This window comes from Vollenhovia emeryi, unplaced genomic scaffold, assembly GCF_000949405.1.
Source record: "Vollenhovia emeryi isolate VEMERY1.0 unplaced genomic scaffold, V.emery_V1.0 DF939209.1, whole genome shotgun sequence".
Classification (NCBI taxonomy): domain Eukaryota; kingdom Metazoa; phylum Arthropoda; class Insecta; order Hymenoptera; family Formicidae; genus Vollenhovia; species Vollenhovia emeryi.
In genome coordinates this window covers 469,252-492,947 of record NW_011967157.1, presented here as the reverse complement: position 1 = coordinate 492,947, position 23,696 = coordinate 469,252, and the positions used below count along the sequence as shown (strand labels likewise).

Genomic DNA, 23,696 nt, shown 5'->3' with positions numbered 1-23,696 from the left:
GGAGAAAAAATAGAGAGAGAAAGAGAGAGACTCGCTCGTTTCCCCTCTCGTGTTTAGCGGATGCTGAATAGGTGACGCAACCGAGGAATTTAATTACACAATCGTTGACCAATCGCGCGAAAGATCCGAAAAGCCATCGAAAGATTTCTACTAGTGATCCGTTATCAACCGCCCTGTTCGGTGACCAATAATGCTCAATCGACGGCGCCGTTTACGAAAAGCGCCCTTTCCTCTCTCCTTCTCTCTGTCCCTCCTCGTTCGAAATGCATTAACGACCGGTCGTTATCGGCGTTATCAGGCCCGTTAAGTATCGCGGGCGTTGCTTTATTGAACGGAGGAATTAATAGGCCAATGATGGTACAGAAAATTAATGGATAACGCACTCGGCGGCTCGGAGGTCGCGATACGTCGGCGTCGCGCAAGCAAAAACTGTGGCGAGTACCAAGAGGCAAAGCTGAAGAGTTGTTTGCTTCCACCTTACGAAGCTAAGACCGTTCTGACCACGCATATACATATATACACTCTAGATTCTCCATCGATCATCCATGTATTTCTCAGCCTGTAACGTCTATACCAGGGTAGGAGAAGTTACTTGATAAAAATATCTAGTTACAGTCACTCAAAAGGTAACGAATCGTTACTTTGCAGTTACTTTCTTGCAATAAAAGTAAAAACACCAAATCTGCGTTTGAATTGTAAAGTGTCGATAAAGGCGTTTAGGCGCAAAATGCAAGGCCTGATGCGATCTGTGGAGGTTTAAAATATACAGGGTGTACCAAATCTAACGTGACACTTGTTATTGGCAGGTTCTTGAGATCATTTTGGGACAAAACTCCTCGTACCAAAATGTCGAGGCTATAGTAGTTTTTAAATGGGAACTGTTCAAAGTCGACAAATCAATTTATTCGAAATTCGCGCGCTCAGGCATGTCACATTGCACAGCAGCGTGGGTGCTGTCAAGCATATCAATTCTATTCTCAAAATTGAATATGATTTTGTATACGTTTTATCTGCGTGTTGTAGCCTGCAAATCTGCATTTGAATTGTTAAGTGTCGATAAAGGCGTTTATGCGCAAAATGCAAGGCCTAATGCGATTTGTGGAGGTTTAAGATGTATATAAAGTAACTATTAATGTAACTATATTAAATTAGTTACTATAGTTATCGAAAAAATGTAACTGAGTTAAGTTACAGTTACAGATGGAGATAAAGTAACGAAGTTACTTCTCAACCCTGAATTCTATACTATTCAAGTATATTGAGTATTTCTATAAAAAAAAGCGTGTTCGCTCCAGTAAATGATACGCTGTAGCGTCGTGCTCGCGGAAGAATGTGTGTACATCATTTCTGTATCTTGTTTAGCGGAAAGTATACTTGGTTCTAGGAAAAAGATATACTTGGTATTCGAGGAGGCGAGGCTTACAAACAAGGTAGTTTTCCTTGTACAAGTATTACGCTTAAACTCACTTCGACGAGTTCTTCCGCGTCTCTTTGCGATTACCAGTCGACATTTTACACATTTTACCAATGATCACTTCATTACCGCATTCTTCCGGGTTTTATCTCCCTCGCGCGACTGCCACCCGAAAATTATTCACGCCTTGACATTTCGTTCTTTAGAAACGATCCTCGACTCGGTCGATGAGGAGTATCGTGTTTATTATCGAACGCCCCGCCATTGCGAGCGAACATTGAGTTATCGCTTGTCCAATCCATCTACCGTTTTCTCTCTCTCTTTCTCTTTCAAGCACGCGTAACGCACGGCCGCGACATTATGTATACATGAACCAAAGGCCCGATCTCGCCGTTCTACTTTTTTCCCCTCGAGTCGCAGGGAAACCTTGAAAACGGTACACCTATTCTATCCTGCCCTACTTTGAGAGCGATACGTGTATAGGATTACGTCTCCGCTTTCCGAACCGTCCTGGATCATCCCGGACTATCCGGGACGCAGACAGTATCGTGCGCAAGCGTTCGCGCCGACTCGTTGCACGTACGTCAACAATGATCGTAAAATGTCACAACATTCTTCGGCATCAATGCGTACGGGCGCTTTCTGCGTCAACATCCAGCGCGCTGTTGTCCAGATGTTATACACGCATCGTGACTAATCGCCGTAAGGAAAAATAGCTAATAAATGCCAGCACGGTAACCGACGCCTAGCATCGCGGCGTGCGTTGCATTGTACGAAGTTGAAGGTGCGCTCGAAACACGATTTTGCATTTCTATATTAATTTTGCCAGCAGCGAACGAAAATAGATTAACGCACCGGACTTTTTGTTCGAAAGAGAACGACGCGGAGCGCAAATAGCACAACTGTACTTGACAAAAATATCGATATTCTCGATTCGGACGAGACGTCAGCTAAAAATAGCAATTTTCATATTTTCATAGCACTCGTGATCCTGACCGATTAACGATCGTAATCTCGAGAAAAGATCCGAGACGATTACTTTTAAACTCCATTTTCACGAACGCACAGGATGGCAAAGATTGTTTAACAAAGCGCGCTCGAAAGTCGCCGCGCAACGAGGGAATTTGCTTCGAGTGCTCTTTCGCGAATATGTTTATTACGCTAACTATTCCTTGCCGAGTATCTTTGTTCCACAAGTCCGAACATTCCAATTGTTAGCCGTTGATCGCATTAGCTACTTGCACTCGGGAATTTTTCAAGTTGAACCGAATCAATGATAACGCCCGCTCATCGTAGCAACGAGATACACATGGCGTCATTGATGCCTATCCATCTGAAGTTGTTCGCGGATTGAAGCATGTTTGCAGAACGTGCGCCTTTCTACATTTTCATGCATCATAAGCCTAATATTACATTTGTCGTAGGGAAAAGTTTTTAAGCGCCTTGATTGGCATACAAGCTAGAAAACTTCTAGATCCTCGAGAACTTTCTTATCCCGCGGCCAATCAACACACTTGAAGAATTTGTCGTACGACAAGTGTAATATCAGTCTCAAGGTTGGTTTACGCAAGACCGTAACCGTTAATTTATGCCGGAATCGGTAAAAATTAACCAATTACAGTCAACTATTCTCGTCACTTTTAACGGTGATTGGACAATTTTTACACTGAGAGGCCACTGACACTTGAGAAGGACCAGTATTACTGGTCGAAACGTCGTGTATTATTCGAAATATATTGCAACTAAATTTTGTTTCATTCAACAAAATGGATCTCTCAGTGTACCGATTCCGGCATAAGTTAACAGTTACGGCCTTGCATGAACCAGCCTTAATTATGGCAACGGCAATGCCGATTCGCCGTTTCCACAGTTGTGCAGGAAAAATTAAAGGGTCGCTTTTCGAACATGCCACAGTCCGCGCACAACTTCAGATGGGTGGGCATTAATGACGCCGCGTGTATGCAAAATGTATAGACGTGTTGATGCGTGCCATGCACGAATTCATGTGGGAAGGCATCAAGTGATTCCATGAGCGTGCATAGTTGTGCGACGCGGATCTTGAGGACGGATACAAACGCGCGGACGGGCATTCGTGTGGCAATTGTCATCTAGCCATCCTCCGACCGACTCCAAACTGACGTCCGGCAAGAAGGAGCGCGGTGCTCTCTGCGAGAGAACTTTGCCCCCGATACTGAAACGTGCATCATCGCCGAGGTATATCTGCCGCGATACATTTATAGACCGCCAAGGATAAGGAATCCGTGGGACTCGAGCGCTATCGTGCGATCCGTCGCTCGTCGCGTCGCGCATGAATGCAACACGAGCCGCGCTATCGTGTTGAGAGGGGAAAAAAAACGCGTAAAGGTCGCCGAAGATTGTCCAACGCGCGCGCGAGGAGCGCGGCGAAATCCGCAGCCGCACCGTGCGCACGTTTCAACGTCCGACGAGAAAAGTACGTCGCGGTTACGGATTCTACGCGGGAGTCCGACTTTGTTGTCTCTTATCAGCCAATTCGGTTGCTTGCACTAGTGCGCACTGAGTGCAAGGCCTGTTTATAGTCAGTTCTTGCATTTAACTTTGTCTCAAATGCACGTTCAAAGAGTACTCGGTCAAAAAACGATCCGCGCAAAACGTCGTGCAGACCGATTTTTCTGAACGACAAATATTGCAAGAGGTACTCCAAGTTGATCTTTAAATACAAGAATTGACTGGGAACAAGCCTTGGCGCGCACTCAGTGCGCACTGGTGCGACCAACCGAGTTGATTAGTACAGATCCTACGCGTTAATCGGGAGTACGTGCGCGCGAAGGTGGGCGAAAATTCCGCCAATCGTCCGTAATAATTAAAAAGCGGCGGAACGCGGCAAACGTCACTCCGCGGCGGCGGCTGCGCGCGCGCGCCGCCGAGGCGCGCAGGACGACGCAGCGCCAGCAGGTTATTACGTCCGTTATATCCCCCGCAGCACGGCTTACGTAACGCGTAGCGCGCACCATCCGCCGCGTTGCATTGCAACACTCGCCGCGCGGTTCCGTGGGACTCGGAAGGCTCCCGGAAGCATCCGTCCGATCGGTCCAACTTTTCACGGGGTGGCGAAGAGGGGCGGCCCGCACTCGGCAGACTCGGCTCGCTCCGCCGCTGCCGAGCGGAGCCCGCGCGAAGAGGGAGAGAGAGAGAGAGAGAGACTGCGCGCGCGCGCGCGCGCGCAGGAGGGAAGAAGAGAAAGAAGGAGAGAGACGCAGGCGGAGCAGCGGTAGGTCAACCGCGGGCTAGACGGAGACGCGGCGAGAACCTAGAGAGGAGGTGTACGTGTGCGAGGGCACACAGAGTTGCGCGAGTATCAACCAGCTGGTTGGCAAGGGAGCCGCGAGCAGTCGCCAGTGAGACGCGGCACCCCGCGAGCGCGTGTGTCATTCGTTCGCTCGCTCGCTCGCTCGCACGTTCGTTCGTTCGTTCGTTCGTTCGTTCGTCCGTCCGTACGTACGTGCGCGCGTACCCGTGGCGCGGGTTTTACCACGCGTGTGTCCGCCGCCACTGCCGCCCTCCACCTTTTCCCCCCCGATTCCGTCGCGGGTACGTTCATTCGCGAGGGAGCGCGTAACGTCGCGCCTCTCCGCTCCGCGCGCCAGCCACCTCGTTCTCGGACGCGACACTTGCCCCCGCGAAGCGAGCATCGTCTGCTCTGCCTCCTCCAGCACACGGACCAGCGTCGCTCCACCATCGCTCGTCCTGCTCGCGCGCGCTCGTCCGCGTTTTGCCCCTCTCTCTCTCTCTCTCACATACATACACATACACTCTGCCCCCTCGCCATCCAGGCCTCCCCTGCTCCAATCAGGAGGCAAGAAAAGAGCGAGAGAGAGGGTGTGCGGAGTACGTGTGGTGTACATCATCCGACTTGACTGTGTGCCGCTGGTGCGCGCCGTCTGCTCTCTGTACTCTGTAATTCCCGTGAGCGTGCGTGTGCGGGCGCGCGCGCGCGCACGGCTGGTGTGCGTGTGTGTGTGTGTGTGCGTGCGTGCGCGTGTGTGCGGGTTACGTGCGCGCAACGAGCGAACCAAGATGGCCGCCGATTCAGGAATGGAGACGTGTCCCTCCCCGGAGATTGCGGACTCCAGAAAGCGGCCGCTCGACTGCGACGCGGAGAACGGCGCGACCAAGAGGTCGCACTACGGATCAGGTATTTACGCTCGGGCGTCGTCGACGCCGCGCGTCAACGTCGCCGGCGGCGCCGTCGCGAGATCGCGCCGATTTCACTCGCTGGCTCGCTCGCTCATTCGCTCGCTCGCCCGTCGTCGTCGTCGTCGTCGTCGTCGGCGTCATCGCAGCCTAATCTCCTCTCACGCATACTCGCGCGCCGATCGCGTAATAGACTGCTCGTAACGTCCCTTTTCTTCCCTCTATTTCCTCCCTCCCTCCCTCCGTTTCTCTCTATCTTTCTCGCTCTCTCTCTCTCTCTCTCGCGCCTTTGACGATCCCGTCGTCGCCGTCGTCGTCATCGTCGTCGTCGTCGTCTTTGCCGCGCTCTGTTGACACAGCGGATCCGTTCCCTTTCGTTCCCCACTTCGTGGGGGCTCCAGTCGGTGGATCGGTTTCTCATACGTATCACGAGTACGAACACAGTGCACAGCGCCTCGCCTCGCGCATCCTCGCCCGTGCCACGTCTCCTTCCGCCTGCCTCGTCGCCCCGTTTTTCTTTTTTCCTCTCTCCCTCTCTCTGTCCGTCTCTCTTGCTCTTTATCCTCGCTCCATCGGTGTATTCCGTCCTCTCTCCGATCTACGGAGTCGCGCGCGTGCGATCCAGGTTGGACGACCAGCCGGGATCAGCGGGAAACGGTGTTTTGAATTTTGACGTTCCGTCCGCGCGACATCCGTCTCTCTCTTTCTCTCCCTCTTTCTTGCTCTCCCTCGGCTACGTGTGGGCGGCCGTGCCTGTGGAACGACGTTAATGGAGGACCGCTTCCACGGCGGTGGCTGCTCCTACGGTGACTCTGCAACTTTGTCGCGCAAGCATCGTGGAAATAGCGGCGCACGTTTCCGCCGCGCCGCTACGTTCCCGTCATCGCCATCGTCATCGTCCTCGTCATCGCCGTTACCGTGCATTGTGCTGACGGGCGCGTGCCTGTCACAGCACTTTGCGCTCCGTTCCGTGCCGCGTATCTGTAACGCGGTGCCGTCGTCGTCGTCGTCGTCGTCGTCGTCGCCGCCGTCGTCGTCGAGAAGCCGCCACCGCCGCTGCCACCCGCGCGCAGAACGACGGCGCCCACTAGGATGTGGCGCATCGGTGAGTGAGTTTGTCACGCACGCACGCACCCACCTCGCGTCCCTCCACCTCTCCGAGGAGGTTGACGGGTCAAGGTCGTCGGGCCAGCCAGCCAACCAGCTAGCCAGCGCCAGCCAGCTAGCAAACGAGCGAGCGAGCGAGCGAGGCCGAGCCGAGCCGAGGCAGCGCGCAGGGCCTCCATCTGTCAAACAGCTGTTTGCCTCCCGCACGTCCAGCTTCCTGCTGTGCGTCGTCCCTTACGCTCCGATCGCATCGATCTCGGGGTACCGTACGACCGCGTCCGCCCGTTTAAAAGGAAGGGCCGGAACGAAGTCAAGTTGGCCAGCCGAGGGCCACTCCGCGTCTTGGTTAGGCCACGTCGATACGGCCTTTTGTCGCGGCGTGACGCTTCAATCCCGACGTCTCTAGTCGGGGACGAAAGTCGCCCTTTTTCGACCGCGATTGTCTCCTTCCCTCCCGTCGTTCGCCGTCTCTTTCTCCGATCGCGTCACGGGATCTGAAAAGTGATCCTCCCGCGAAGCTGGAGCTAACCGACGGGCGCCGTTGTCATCGATTCCCTTTGTTTTGCCTCAGCCGCCGTTGACCGTGATCGGCTCGTTTGTCTATCGATGACGTAACCAAGTTTACCGTACGGACAAATCTTGTCGAGTCGGGCGCTCCTGCGTAAACTTCGAGAGGCGAAAAGCTAGAGAGCGCGAGTTGCGCCGAGCCAAGTCGCCCGATCAAAATCATCGGCCGTGCCTTATCCGCGTTCGATCTCCTCAATCGATTCCCCGATCGGGCGTCAACCTGTTTCTTTCCAATTTTCGCACCTTTTCCAGGTTACACAAATCGATATACCGCCGATCGCGAAGGAATTGGCAATCCGCAAACGTGTCGGAACCTGCCGATACTCGTTGCAGAACCACCGCTGACAATCGTTAATTGAGCAAGTTCGTTTCTGCGTAGCCGGTCATTTTTCCTTTTTTTATTCGCTTCTCGTTCGCGCGTCGTCACTAGATTGACCAACGTCGTCGACGCCAGCCGGTTTCGATTTCCCAAAGTTTCCTCGATCCCCGTCGATCGGTCGCGGCCGTGTTCGCGAAACGCGAGTCGAGATCACGGGACCTGTGCCGGACGTCGTGGTCGGGAAATCCCCCGATTTTTCCGTGGCGCGCAGACATCGATCTGACGTCTCGAGCCAGCGAGTCAGGTGTTCGTCCGACTAGGCTAGGCAACGCGACGTTTTTCGCTGTTGCAACAACAGCGCGCAGCTCTCAGGGATGGAGCGCAAAGAGAGATTAATACGGCGATTAATACAATTTTAGAGAAAATTATTACTTCACGTTCTCGTCGACAAAAATGCGTCGCCTCGACGCATCAACAGAGCTTTTGACCAATGACCTCGTTTCGCCCTGCGTCAATGATTTTTTTTTTCAAATTTCACTTTTAGTTCGTTTTCGAAGGAGAAAAGAGTATATTTCGAAACGTGCATCATTTCATCCTGCGCATTGCATTTTTTGTTCTTTATATAGTGTTACGTACATTTTATATTCACATATTTTAATATATTGTAATATATGTGCAGGGTGAGCTAACAACAAATTTTACCTCCTTGTTTTTTTTTAAGTGACTTCTTGTGCGAAACGTGTCAATTATTTTTAAGGGGACTGTGCATAAATTCGTGCCGCTTCATTTCTTTGATTAGAATAGCTGCTCTTAAAAAAAATCTTAAAAGGCCCCGATTAAAGGACCAAATCAAAAGACCTTTATAACAACGTGTCACTTAATTTCTGTAACCACGTGAGATTTTTTATGAGATGCCCTGATCGGGGGAATCTGAACTCCCCACAATTACACAGCCCCTTGAAAACAGGGTCGACAAGAAGATTAAATTTTTTTTTCTTTTGGCTCACGTTACACGATTAAATAATAATTTTTTCTCTTATACCCTCATATTTTTCTGTCGATTGCGAAATACGTGCTTTTATTCATACTTCGCCGCGTAATATGCGGAGCGTTCCAGAATTTGCGCACATGAAATGCACAGTGCGATTCTCTGTGCCGAATGCAAAATGTTTTTTTCTCTCTGATAAAATTGCGGCAGAGTGTTGGTTTTTAAATGAGAGCAATTTGAAGCTAATGAACGAGCGTTTCGATTAACGCATAAATTAATGGCGTCAGCGCACTGACGTTTTTAGAATTTCCCTAAAAATTTCGTAAGATTTACGCGTGACACTGAAATGTCCGTTTAAATAGAAGTTACCTAGAAGAAAACCCGAGAAAAATTTCTCCAATATAAAGTCGACTATTATTACTGCTATATTATTACTAAATTGAAGCCATTGCTGCAAATGAAATAAATTAGATTAGGTAATATATGAATAATTTGGATCCACTTCAAAGACATTACGAGCCAGGTCCAAAGATTATACAATCCTGAAAAGAGCCGATTAAATGTTTTAAAGCATATATTCGGAATACGTATTGGATCAAAATTGTTCACGTGTTGATCGATTTATTTTACTTTTAACCATTCAAAGATGCCAGTTAGAAAATGCTCTTTCTTGCCAAATAAGTTTCGAAATAATGATATTCAGATATGCATAATTGTAAAATACCTCGAGAGAGATCCAAATGATTACCACTTGAAAAGAGCATTTATTTGAACGTAATTTTATCGTGGAATGAAATTGCTCCTCTTGGCGCAAAGAATCGAAGTCCGGTACACTCTACATATAATGACGTTCGTTACACATGCAGGGCGTAATTAAGAGAACTGTTTGCTCTGGATTTGCAGGGGGAGATGGAACGTATCACCTCAAAGTGTTGGTCCCCGGCGTGGCGGCCGGGGCTATTATCGGCAAAGGTGGAGATACAATTGCTCAACTTCAAAAGGATACAGGGGCAAGGGTGAAAATGTCTAAATCGCATGATTTTTACCCAGGTACGGTGCACTTTGCGCGCTCTTGCACGTTTTTCGCGGCCGCCCTCCGTTGATTATCGTCTCGTCCGTCTGTTACAGGAACTACCGAGAGAGTATGTCTCATCACAGGCACCGTAGACGCCATTATGGAGGTCATGGAGTTTATCATGGACAAAATACGCGAGAAGCCCGATCTCACTGCGAAGACTACGGTTGACTTCGACTCTGGTAAAACCACTGCGGAGAGGGACAAGCAGGTATAAGATTGAAATACGGGCTAGCCTTTTTAAAGAAATCCGTGCTTCTTTTACCACTTAAAAATTTTATCGTTTAGCCTCGTACAAAAATGGGTGTTTCCTCGAAGTTGAGCACGTAGAATATCTCAAAACGTACAAGTTCCAGAAGAGAACTTTTTAGACAAAAGTTGTAGGGTTTCAAGTAACACATTGCAGTATCAGTATGACCTTGAGTGGCGTTGTCAAGATCACGTAAAGGTCATCTTATAATACTAATTAATATGAACAACTTTTGTTGGAAAGATTTTTTGGTTTGCCTAATACTTTTTGAGATATTCAAGAGAAAATTGATAACTTTTTCAATATTTAGCTTATGATATCTCGATAACTGTTTGTCGGGGGGGGGGGGGGGAAGTAGTACAGGACTTTTCTACTTGATTTGATCTCAGGAATATGCTGTTGCAATAGTGCTCCAATTATTGAAAGTTTTCGTGTATGTAAAGTTCGTACTGATATTGCTATGTAATGCGTTACTTGAAACCCTACAACTTTTGCCTGAAAAGTTTTCCTCTGGGACTTATACGCTTTGCGATATTCTACGTGTTCAACTTATTGTTAGAGGAAACACCCTGTATATCCCGTTGGAGAGTCTGCGGCTGTTTCTTAATTTTTTTCTAAACATATATTCAGAATATTTTCTAAACGTATGCAAACTTGTTGTTACGTAATCAGTAATTTTCTTCATTGTCAATAATAATTACGCAGAAAAACGTGCGAGACACAAATGTTGTATTCAACTGTTATTTCAGGTCAAAATTTTAGTGCCTAACAGCACTGCGGGGATGATAATAGGAAAAGCTGGAAATTATATTAAACAAATTAAAGAAGAATCTGGTTCATACGTTCAGATCAGTCAGAAGGCTAAGGACCTGTCCCTTCAGGAGCGATGTATAACGGTGATTGGTGAGAAAGAAAATAATCATAGGGCGTTACACATGATCTTAGCGAAAGTGGCGGATGATCCGCAAAGCGGAACTTGTCTTAATGTCAGTTACGCGGACGTAAGTGGCCCCGTTGCCAACTATAATCCAACAGGCAGCCCGTACGCTCAAGCTCCCACAAGCACTCCCACATACACATCTACAGCTGGTCTAAATACAGGTTAGTTGAGTCTTTTTTAATAATGCACATAAAACATTTCCCATGCGACGAATACATTCAAATGTATGAATGTCGTTTAATAATGTTTCATTCGTCCAATAATAATTCATAGATGTGAGCTTGTAGGAGCGCGCTCGCGCGCATGCTTCTCCTTAATCTTTTTTAACTGAATTGAATGAAATGTAATTCGCTTTTCTCCCAACTTAAAAATTCAAGTTTCTCAAAGAAGAAAAGTAAATCACTGATATGAGAGGAAACTGCAAAACTTGCAGTGTTTTCTACTTGAATGAAATTTCCATTTTCACACTTAGAAAGTGATACAAGAACTCGGGGTACCGATGTGTTACCTACTTTGTATTTTTTTTTTTAAATAGTGAGTCTCTTGAATGGCGCTGGTTTGAGTCTTAATCTGAACCTGGGCGCGGCTATCACCACCGGCACGGCACCGGTGACGTCGCAGCTGCTGGAGCACATAAAGCTGAATCTACGTACGACAGGTTTCTCCGATACCGCCGCCTCGGAGATACTCTCCGCGATCGCGACCCTCGCCAAGTACAATATCCTCGGGATGGGAATCGGGATGCCATCGAGTATGAGCTACTTGGGCAATCCGATGGACAGTACGACAACCGCGAACGGCTCGAACAACAACGGCGGTGTTTTCGGACCGATCGGGACCTTGCCTGCGCTCGGGTCAACCTCACCGACGCCGCGCAACACCCTCGATCGGTACGAGCCGTTCGATCCGTTCCGGCAGAACAACACCGCCGCCAGCGCGATACACCTCAACAACAATTCGTTCGGCCTGGGCACTAACCAGTTATCACTTGTAAGTAAGAGTCCTACACAGGTAGACGCCAACAACAAGGAGACCAAGAAAGTAGACATAGAAATTGCAGAGGTTATAGTGGGAGCTATTCTGGGACCCGGTGGTCGTGCCCTCATTGAGATTCAGCACCTAAGTGGCGCCAACATACAAATCTCTAAGAAGGGCATGTTCGCCCCTGGTACCAGGAACCGCATAGTGACTATCACGGGTTATCCCAATGCGATCAACACTGCTCAGTACTTGATCGAGCAGAGGATCAGTGAAGAGGAGGCAAAGCGAGCGCGTCAGAATGCCATCGCCAGTATGATCCATTGATTTCAAGTACAGCACTCCTCTTGTTCATCCCCATTATTGAGCTCCGTTGTTCACCTCTTCACACCCTGAGAGAAGGGAGGGCGCGCCCGTATACGGCGGTTTTCTTCTCTCCTCTTATAGTTTTGACATAAAAAATAATATATATATATGTATATACACACATGTACATACTTGGATACGTATATGTGTATATGTACATATATGTACACATTCATCGCCAATTTACCGCCCGTTGTCATCTATCGCGCTGCGTTGTCACTATAGCGCTTGCATTGTCGCATCATTTACATTCAAACATCCATCATGGCTCGTCAACATTTATCTATCTTTTAAGATTATTATGATATATACATATATGAATATTATGTATGTTGTACGATATATAACTACTACGATTGTTCTGTGATACACCACATTACGGGGCTTTATCACACACGACACGCGCGTACCGCATCAGAGTTGCCACGAATAACTAGTTGTTATTGTCTATAGCGTATTACCGTATTGAGGTAATCCACTATATATAATTGTTATCTGATCCGGAATATACGATTACGGCATCTCTCTTAGCCACACAAATGTTCACGCCACACCGATCACTACACTACATCCGGAAATACGGCTTCTTCTCAACAGACAGACAGTTTGTCTGGATAATCGCATCCCCAAGTTTTTATTATGGGACACGTTCACCGTAATCGAGAGATCACCTCATACAGAACTCAGCGTTGAAACGGCACTTAAAATCTTAGTCAATCGTCGACTGGTCAACTGAAATGTTGAGACACGGATTCCACGATCAACATTCTGCATTGTCTTTCGAGATAGGAAATACTTAGACTAATCGACTTTTTCTCGCTTTTGCAAAATACATTATTTACTTTGTTCACCAAGTATAGAGTAATATCTTGGCAAAACCAAAGAGTTTATATACGCAGGATGTTTCACAAAGGAAAGGTTACAAGCCTTTAAGACTTGAAATGTTTAGTCTTGGAAATTTGTAAATCTTTCCCGAGACACATCCCGTATGCAACGCAGAAATACCTTGGCTGGAAGTTTAATATATATATGTATATCCAAAGTGAGAGCTATTCTATATATATATATATAAATATATATTTATATATTTACAATGTGCCGCTGGCTGGTCCAGCTAAATAAAAAATAATGGATAACTCCTTATTGCCAAGTTATATTCTTAATTCCAAAGCGTCTTTAAGTCTTCATCTCAGAACGAACCTCATTTAAGTTTCGTAGCGCTTAGAAGAGATTAATATATACAAAGCTACATATATAATAGAATTTAACGTCAAACGTTGTTACTTTTTAACGTGTATTTCTAAGGAATGGAAATCTGTTTGCGCGTTAGCATTTGTTCACTAGGATAAGCAATACTTTTTGCGCATCACGTGAGATGATATTCTCGGATAATCTACGTAATTGTTCCATTATTTATATAAAACTTTTAGTCTAATTATTTCCTCTTCTATCTAAGGCGATCGTCAGTTGACTGCGATTAAAATCTATCTATATGTATATATATGTATATATACATACATGTATACATGTACATTTTACTTTAGTCTTATTTAATCGGATTTGACATTGGAATTTATTATTACGTGCCTTTTGGGAGAAAGTAGTGTGTATGGGCGTTTGCTTTCTTGAAATGACGTGAACGTTCGTTTCAAATCCCTTTCGGAAATCTTTTACTTGTACATGAGCGTTTTTTCGATTGTCTCCTCTCGCTACGCGCGAGACTTTTTACCGTATGCAATTTCGTATATTTTAAATGATTTATCCGAGATGTCGACTTTTTGATTGTAGACACGTTGGTATAATCTTCTGTTGACCGTTTTAATTACTAAAGCTTGGAAAATCTCGATTATTAGCCACATCACTTCTCTATGGTAATAGAAGCGTTTTATGTGAAACGCTGCAACATTTCTGTTTATGCGAAATGCGAACGGGAAATTTTAATGAATCGTGGAGCTTTCTCACAGAGAAACGAGCCGATAGGTCATTGAATGTGTTAGGGTCGATTAAGAAATTTTCAGATAAATCTATTGCGTTTCCGCCGATTGAAGGAAAAGATATCCGCTATGAGAGGTTTTTATAATCATTCTTTCTGTGGGAGTAGGTAACAAAAATATAAGAAGGGGTGATACGAGCTAGGTAGTAATCAATAATGGGTTTAGTTAAAATGATTATTGAAATGTTAGCTATATAGAGCGTTTAATGAAATATATAACTGTACATGAGTGTCTGTGTGTGTATAAATATATACACGCACACACAATCAAGTGCACAAATATATATATACATATATGTACACATTTAATTCATAATTGGAGGCGTTTGCCCACCGTTCTTTAAACAATGACTTGTATATTTATAAATATCGCATAACGGGGATAATTACGATAATATATTATGCAGAGATATATCTATACATACATATATACATATATATGTGTATATATTAGACATATATATACATATATATATTATACAGAAGGAGATATATTATAGATTATTATATACAAAAAGAGGAAACGTTAAAATATAAATAATGTGTATATGTATGTATATATAAATATTAACACAAATATAATATATATTCAAACATTTATATATGTATATATATATGTATATGTATATATATATATATATATAAACGTGGATTGATATTATAAAAGATTGTTGACAAAATATTTGCGTCCGCAAAGAGGAGAAACATATTTATGTTTATCCATAAATTCTATGTGAACTATTATCAATTAAACTTCACTGTGTTGCCCAAATACATTGAAAAGTCACCGAAATATGGAATAATTAAGTAGGTTGCTGTAGATAGATCGATTCTAAAATTTTAAGAGAGCATAAATGTAAATTCTAGTGTTAATTTAATTTATGGATTAGTGTGTTCTAATGGCCTTTGTGCTATTAATGCTAACGGCAGCATAATATATTTCATTACATATTGATTAATATATAATAACCATCGTCATGCATTCTCTGGTCATCATGTTAGATTGGCTACTACTACTGATTCTCATCGAATTAAAAATCTTCTTCTATTATAGTTGGCTACGAATATTATCTGGCTGACTGCCGGTAGGGCGAACGATACTGCTGAATTTAATCGCGCGATACTAGAGTTGAGTGCGTGAAAAACAAGGGAGGCGTTTGTCATTGAAATTTGCCATTAGTCGTTCATCTCTCGCGAATGTTGGTGTAGGACACACAGTTTTACATTGCCACTGCTACAAATATGTACGTTATCTATTAGATTTAATATTATTTATTCGTCCTTCATATTCACGCTCGTACGTTATTTATCGTCCTAATATTTATTTGTAGACAGTGTTGAATTTGTGAAGCTATCGTCTCTGATAATTGGTACCTCTATCTTGTATTCTCTCGTTGTTAAAATTATAAGAAATAGCTGTGTAGTCTCATCCGATTGTAACGCCCGCTGAACGAGATTGGACGACAAACTTTTTAACTCTCATCTGAAATCGCTCATCGACTGTGTTCCTGATCGCTGGGAAATGGTTGCTCGCATGAGCGAACACTTCTTTTAGGTGGCTCGAGTCTTTGACCGTAATCAGTCTCCAAATTCGTTCACCGTCCGTTGCCATATATTCGCAATAGTCACGCAATCTTAGCGCCGTGTTTGAACGATACAACTTACATAAATTGAAAGAAACAACCGCCGTAGGCGTTGTGTCTTCGTTAGCGCCAAGTATAGAGCACACTAATTTTGTGATATGCATCGCCTGTTGGTACAAATGACACAAGTTATGACGTACATGTTTGTAGAAACGCAATAGCCGAGCGAGAAAACGTAGGCGAAGGACGAGGGGGAAGAGATTTCTCTCTGGCGAACAACTTGTAGGTAGCATCCACGTTAAACTAAGATAGGGTTACGGGTTCTCTGATATTAAAACATTCCGTAGTAGAGCAGATTACGTATAAGACTAGCTGTGATGGAAAGCCGAAAAGAGAGTGTATATTATACCAGCTGCCAGTACATGAAAGATGACACGAAACGAGCTACGTTTGATAGAATGTAAAATTGTAGGATTTATTTGCGCAGGTAAAGTAAAGTGCTTGCGACAACATGCAAAAAGTGTTCGGCCAACGCAAGGAGAGATCGAGGAAGGAAACAGGAGCTTTGTCAGTGTGCACGATTAAATTTAACATGCCCGGTTAAGCATGTTACAGAACAATCTTGCGCGCGCAATCATGTGTCCGTATTGTTTTTATCACGATGGGAGAGATGACAGGAGATGAGGACGAAGCCAATTCCCTTCCTACATAAAGCGCGTATAATTCGTGGAACACGAATCTCCTTGCGAATATTCCGGGTAAGAATCAAATACAAGTGAACGGAGCACAGATTATACACGTATAGAGGCCATAGCGCGATCAGCCAGTCTAACATAATTATTCTCCTTAGTGTAACGTTGGTTTCAAGTGTACCGCCTGTTACATTTTAGTAACCACATCGATGCTATTGTGCGTAGAGTTCGCAGAGTTTACGTCGAGAACGTTACTTCGATAGCGGCTCGAGTGTTTCCTCGCGATGTGCAATCTGTTGATGTTCAATCTGGTGGAAAAAAAAATAGCGAGAAACGGGAGTGCCTCCAATTGATTGGATTTGCTAATCTCAATACGCAGGTTGGCCAAGTGCTTGGCATATATATTTTTCAAGATTCGAGAAATTAATAGCGCGGGAGAAATTTCAATATACATTTCCGAGACGTAGTATTGTTAACGGGCCTTCTCTTATACATTCACTTTTGAGGAACGCTTCATAATATCCTGCAGATGAGCGAAACACAAATTGCAGTAGCATTATCAAAGTAACACTTTCGGCGGAATTTTCCGATGTTGCTTAACGGCGTAAGTGTATGTGCGTTAGTACAGTAGCATGTGCATATATATATATACATATATATATACACATATATGTATCTTCGACATGTTACGTAGTACCGAGGTGTTTAACGATAACGTCAACAAGCGCACGGTTCCGCGTGTAAACTCAAGCTGCGTAAAATCGGGCCCCGTGTGCGGCCAATATTGAGGCAGAGATAATTTTGTCACGAATATTAGGTCGACAATCGACATACCGCAATATGTTGTACGTATATTAATAGTAGGGCGTTATGTGTATGTATTGGTGACAAAATTATTGTATCACGATATTTTGTAACAATATTGAGTCGTGATAGGGATCGCCCAGAGTCCTTTCCGATTCCAACGATTCCAAGCAGAACCGCGCTTTCGGTGGAGCCGTTCCCTTTTAAATTTCTCATTCAACAATCACGCGAAACGATTGGTCATCGAAAGAAGGATATGGAAAATATTTCTCGCTTATTTTTGCTACATTTCAGAGCAAATCGGCGTACACGAATAGGACGATTTGATTCCAATTGGGATCATGGGAACGGAAGGGATGAAACTTTTGCACGCGCGTCGTTGAGGATTTTCTGAAACGATCGACGCGGCGTCGCAGCGGCTGCATCTGCACAAGGTGGCAAAAGCAGTATTGGTCGGCCAGTCAGTGTTACCTACGAGTTGTTTAGCGAGAGGACGATGTTACGATAGACCGGCAGTCGTCGCCCGCCCTTGTTAGGAGAGTCTTTTATTTTTTCATACAGCGCTTTGTTTTGTACAGATTTAAGATATATTTCTCCGTTCGCAAACCTGCTAAGCGCGTGGACCGCGGCGCGACGAGTAACGCGCGTGTACGCGTCGCGTCGCCAGTCAATAGTTGTAACACAGCAAAACACAGTTAGGCATAGATTGTGTGTAGCTAGTTTCTCAAATCTCTTACGAAATTACAGGTTTGAGCAGGTTGAAACAATAAATGATCGACTCTATCCGAGACAAAAAGAAGGAAGATAATTACGTATCTATATACAGGCGTGTACGCTCGCACACGCATATGAGAATACACGGAACGAATTAAGCAGAGGAAAATTAAATTATAACTCTCGTAAAAAAAAAATATATATATATATATATAAAGAAAACGTGGAGGTGTAGCGTAGTAATCAGGGAACTGTAGGAATTGCATTGACTCGCCTCAATTCTAATTATGACTATTGTTACAGTAACTATTAACTGAATTTGACACTCGTCGCCGTGCGGAGGGTGACTCGCGTGTCACGTTACTTGGCTGTGTGTGTTAGGCTACATCGTAAAAATCATGTTCCATCGTACTTTTCATCGCTGCACTTCGCATTAAGCTCCATTAAACCGGATGCGAGTCGAGAGAAAAGAAACGGAGAAGAACGCGAAAAAGACGGCATTCGGAATCGCGTTTTATGCCAAGGGTAGAAAGAAAGAATAGGATCTTCTGCGTGTCGCCCACACTCCACACCCTTTAGTGCCATATCGAACTCTCCCTGAATCCCTCCCCGTCCATCTCCTTTCCTTGCCATCCATCGGTCACCACACTTGTTAACGTTTAACAGTAGAAACGTGTTGTTAAAGATGTGTATTTCCTGCGCGACGCATGCAGGCCGTTTTCAATAAAAGTCGGACTATATCCTTTATTTCACGTTAATACACTAAATAACGTCGTTATGGAGCATATTACGAGATACTTTATTATACACCTACTCTTACAATTAGTTTGCAGTACATGGAAAATAGAGATTTTTATAACAGCCAAGGATATTGTAGGAAAGAAAAAATGAGAAAGATTAACATGGAAATGGTAACGGCCCGTTCTCCATATATAATATATACTGACCGCTGCAAATTGAGAGGGATGTTATTTAGAGGATACATTGATTCCAATGTTGTTGCGTTACACGTTCGCGTTTCCCGGTTTTACACAGTCATGCGCCCTGTTCCAGCATTGTCCTATATTTGATCGGCGGTAATAATTAAAGTCAGAGATGCAGCAGTGTCTAAATTGATATTAAGATACATTGTAACAATGTGCATAGCAATTTGGCAAATTGGATCGAAACTAATCATCGTAATTGCTGCTGAAAAAGAAGAAACGAGAAAGATGGATTATGTAAGTGTTGTTCCAAGATCAGGCAAATTCAACGATATTTTAAAAGTCGTTTTAAAAGTCATTCGCGCAAAAAGAAAAAGAGTTTTATTATAGATGTCCGTATCGATGGATCGAGGGCCTATATACCAATTGACCAATAACAGAATAAAAAAAGAAGGAAACACAAGCATGTATGTACAAGGAAACTGTTTCAGATATATCACGGTTAATTATTGCTTCAGAAAAAAATGTCTCTATATTTGTCTCTGTAAAGTTTCCTCTAATTGTTAGTTTACTGCCACTTTTTTGCAATCGTTCGCTATAATCAAATGTTTAAATGATAGGGCGAATTTGCCGATAGCCAAGGAAATCAATGTAAAACGTTATATATATATATGTATATATATATAACGGTAAGACATGTTACACTAAGATATCGCTATAGAGAACGTCAAAAAAAAGAAAAGAGTTTATTTATTGCATCCTATCGCATTGATTGACAATAGCAGAGACGAAGTTATTTATATAGTACGAAAGTATAAAGATAATATTATCGAAGATCACAAGCACTCGGAAATCATTCGATTAAACGCGACTCGAGATAATTCTCATATCACGATATCTTCGTTTTCCTAATTGTCAGCGGCATTCTCATGAAGTAGCGCGCTAAAGCCCATCTTTGATTAAAAAATTAAAGAGAGAATAAAGTAAAATAATATTAATAATATATATATATATATATATATACATACATGTAAAGGAAAATTGTGTATCGAAAACGTAACGAGACGGCGTTACAATGTCCGCGGTAATTAGAACACGTTCGTTACGAAATAATTAAGAGGGTTGTACAAAATTGTATGTAATGTTATTTTGTCGGAAGTGAGAATATTAATAGAGTTAGGCTGTTAATATGGTATATTATTTTTGGGTAAGCGTAATGTAAAAAAAAAGAAGAAACTAAGAAAAGAAAGGATTAAGAGACACTCTCGGACGTGAGATCGTTGTTGTTGAGCTAGAGGTAGTACAGGTAGCAGCTCGGGGATTAAAATGGAGAATTAAAGAAAAACAGTTAAATAACATTAAGTAGCGAGGGAGAAAGAGAAAGTGAGGAAGAGGAGACTATTGAGTACCTTGTCGAGTATAAGTAGTCGTATTGCTATAAATCGCAAGTGCACGTGGGTGCGCGTGTGCTCTCATCCCAAATGTTCACGATTCGTTCACACACACATATACACACACACACACACACACTCATACGCATACACATTGTATAATGTCAAAAGTGCATGCTTACACGCGAATAGAAGATTTTGCAGAGAGAACGAGAGAACGCGCGTTTGCGTTTTACTTTCGCGATAAGTCTTTTCGTGCGTCACAATTACGACGTGAATTATTAGAGAAAGAGGGAAAATAGCGTTATCTTCCATGATATAATATACATATATATAAATATATATATACACAAATATATATAATCGAGATATATGAGAGCGAAAGAGGAAGAGAGAGAGAGCAGCTGGCTGCGAAGGTACCATAGAGAGATTTATTCGTCTCGCACCGATGGTGAAATCACGATCAAGTATTGTACCTTACATTCCTTCGGCTATAAAGTAATTTAAGGACATACACAGAACATGCATACACGTACATACACACGCATACACACGGCAGCGCGTTTTTCTCATCATGCGTTTTATCGAATTTGAATTACACCGCACGCAATTAGACGAAAATCCATTGTCACTCACGACACATTTTATCCCGCAATTGTGTACACACGACAGACGGTTCGGCTTGTTTTTTTTCCTTTTTTTTCTTAATTGTCGACACGACACGAGAACGACGGTGCATTACGAGCAATGGGCAAAATTGCGTATTTTTTAATATTCCGAGATGTCTCTCGCCCCTCCGCGAGAGAGGGTGGAGAAAACAGAAGGGTGGGAGAAAAAGGGTATTGCGATTCAGATAAGAAAGAGCTAAGATTATCGATATTTACGATAAGTTTTAAGTAATAAAAATAATCGTAACTCTACGGAAGGTACGGATATACTTTAGACGAGTAAGCACAGGGACTCGGGAAGACGAGGCGAAAGATTGTAATTCCGCTGTTGTCGATATACAATATCGACGATACGAACATCCGTGGTATGGTTGATCTTTGTTCCATCGCGACACTGTAGTAGTAGTCTCGCACATGAGGAGAAACCGGCCAAGATACCGAGAGAATGCCACGGCCGTTTCACCTTTGCGCGATCTTTCTCGGTCCATTGTTACGATCTAAACAAGACGTGTCGACAGTTCTCAAATGTGAATCACACGCTTCGATATCCAGGCACATCCTAAACGGAGAAGAACTCTCTCGTCGAGCGAGAAAAATGTAATACCAAAAGTCACAAGAGCTGCTATGTTCCTTTCTCTGAATTTGCTCTTATGACGGAAGTCACCGTCAGAGCTTGTTAGCGCGGAGTCAATTGTTATTTATTAGCAAGACCGACAGCCACGTGACTCTTGGCACTATTTTATCGTCGCACGATCTCTGCCGGATTTCGTTCCACGTGAGACCTGTTATTCGGTGCTCGATAATTCGGGTCCTAAAAACATGGAAGGACTATTGCTTTCCGGTCGGATAACATTGGATGATCGACGATACCACGGACCTATGTGGAGTAGTGTTATATACGGCAAAGAATCGTGTGTGAGGCATTGTACGATGGGCAAAAGAAAGCAAAACGAGAGACATGATTTTATCAGTGTGACTTTGTCAGGGTACGGATATTCGTACGGCTCGTAAAGACTTCGATAGAGAATCCTCTATTTGTTGATCAAAAAAAAAAGAAAGAAAAGGGAGCGATGATACGCGTTTTACTTTTGCACTTTCGCTCGTCGATGAAGTTTATCAATTATCTGCTGTCCTAACGTGACCGCTTTGGGCACCACTTATTGTTATCGATGAAGTATAATTTAGTTCACAGGCATTTTCTTTTTTCCGAAGGGCTAATCTTAATATTACTTTACACTCTAACCACATTTATTTGCATCCATAAATTGTTATTCTCTTTCATCATCAATTTATTCCATTCAATGTTGAATAATTATATAAAAAAGAGTAAAGAAGAGAGAGAGAGAAAGAGAGAGAGAGAGAGAGAAAAAGCAAACAGACAAACATGATATATTAACTATTTTCACTCATTGAGAAGCATCGTTACCTGTATGACAAGTGACCATAATAAGAGCATAATAAACAATCGCTCATTAAATGCATTCTGTTGTTCTTCATTTCATGACCTGGCCACCATCCATACATCCATCCATTAGTCCATTCAGTGTCGCAGTATGATCATGTCATACGCGTTCATCGTTTCTCATTCACCAAAATCTCTCTGGTCTCCCTTCCACATATTCGGCCTAGAACGAAACAAGGCGCAATTTGTAATTTTGTGGAAATTCGTAAGGTCCGAGTTACGAGTTTTCGCGTTTGGAGCGTGGATGAACTGCCGATGACATCGAATTGACAAACCGCGACGAGACGACCCTCCGAATTTCGACAAAAAAAAATAGAAGAGAGAGAGAGAGAAAGGGAGAAAATCATAGAACGAAGCTGAACGATTCCGAAAGTAGCGTAGCGTTTATCGTTATTATTTCAATCTCTATGAACGCTCATCGAGTTCGAGATTTCTAGCTCCGCTTTTCTAGAGAGGGACAGGAAGGCAATGATTAAAAATTAATATCTCTAAGGGAGCGCGCCGTTGTTATATCTAATCCATTATCATTGATATCAGATTTTATTTAGAAATTTTTCTAAATAAAAAATCCCCCCATTTGTGTGGGTGACGAGACCCTTGCGGAAGCTAATCTTGTTATCTAAATGCGACGAGACAGTCAAAGCGTTTAGGCAGGCGCACATATCAAACATACACATACCATATACACACACGTGATTTTTTATATTTCATATTCGAACGAACATTTGTATTCTTGTATATAACATATACACACACACACACACCATGTGCGTATCTCGTAAAGGAGAGCACGCCGACAATTAGCTAATACACGCGTCTTTGTTTTTTTCCTTTTTTTTCTCTTACATTCCCTTAGGCGTATAATCTCGAGCGTGTAAGAGATGCCATTCTAACTAGTCAGTAAAAAAAAGAGAGAAACGAAGGATTGTATTTCTTTTACACGACGAATCTGTAAATAAGGCAGAGGAGGTATACCTTTTCGAAGGTGATATATTAGCGGGCAGAAGACCGGTGATCGAGTTATTATCGATCTATTTCGAACGATCTTATTATCGAGCTTTTGATAAAGGGAGAATGACATGTAATGTAAACTGAAGAAGCAACAAATAAAAAGCTATTTTTGTACGGATAATTAACTCAGTCCCAGACAGTTTATTTCGAGCTCTTGCGCGTGTGTCTAACGATTCGCATCGAGATCGCGAGTCGTGGAAGTTACGTTTCTGACTATGACGATCCGATTCTTTTAAAGAGAGAACTTGAGACCAGCAGGCAGATGAAGCGTTCGATGC

The 23,696-nt window shown here is 43.6% G+C and overlaps 1 protein-coding gene across 4 annotated transcripts; it reads left to right on the top strand.

The window, feature by feature from the left end:
* Positions 1-4,646: 4,646 nt before the first annotated feature.
* LOC105561269 (RNA-binding protein Nova-1) lies at positions 4,647-23,539 on the top strand. Of its 4 annotated transcripts, none has more exons than XM_012011085.1 (6): positions 4,845-5,588; positions 9,472-9,618; positions 9,697-9,854; positions 10,643-10,994; positions 11,369-11,823; positions 16,241-23,539. In XM_012011085.1, the coding sequence occupies exons 1-6, from the start codon at positions 5,471-5,473 to the stop codon at positions 16,247-16,249; spliced, it is 1,239 nt and encodes a 412-aa protein (XP_011866475.1). In that variant the 5' UTR covers positions 4,845-5,470; the 3' UTR covers positions 16,250-23,539. The 4 variants fall into 4 exon arrangements, with proteins under 4 accessions (XP_011866473.1, XP_011866475.1, XP_011866476.1 ...); XM_012011086.1 differs by lacking the exon at positions 16,241-23,539 and adding an exon at positions 11,894-11,977; XM_012011083.1 differs by lacking the exon at positions 16,241-23,539 and having other exon boundaries at positions 4,647-5,588; positions 11,369-14,630.
* Positions 23,540-23,696: the final 157 nt, after the last annotated feature.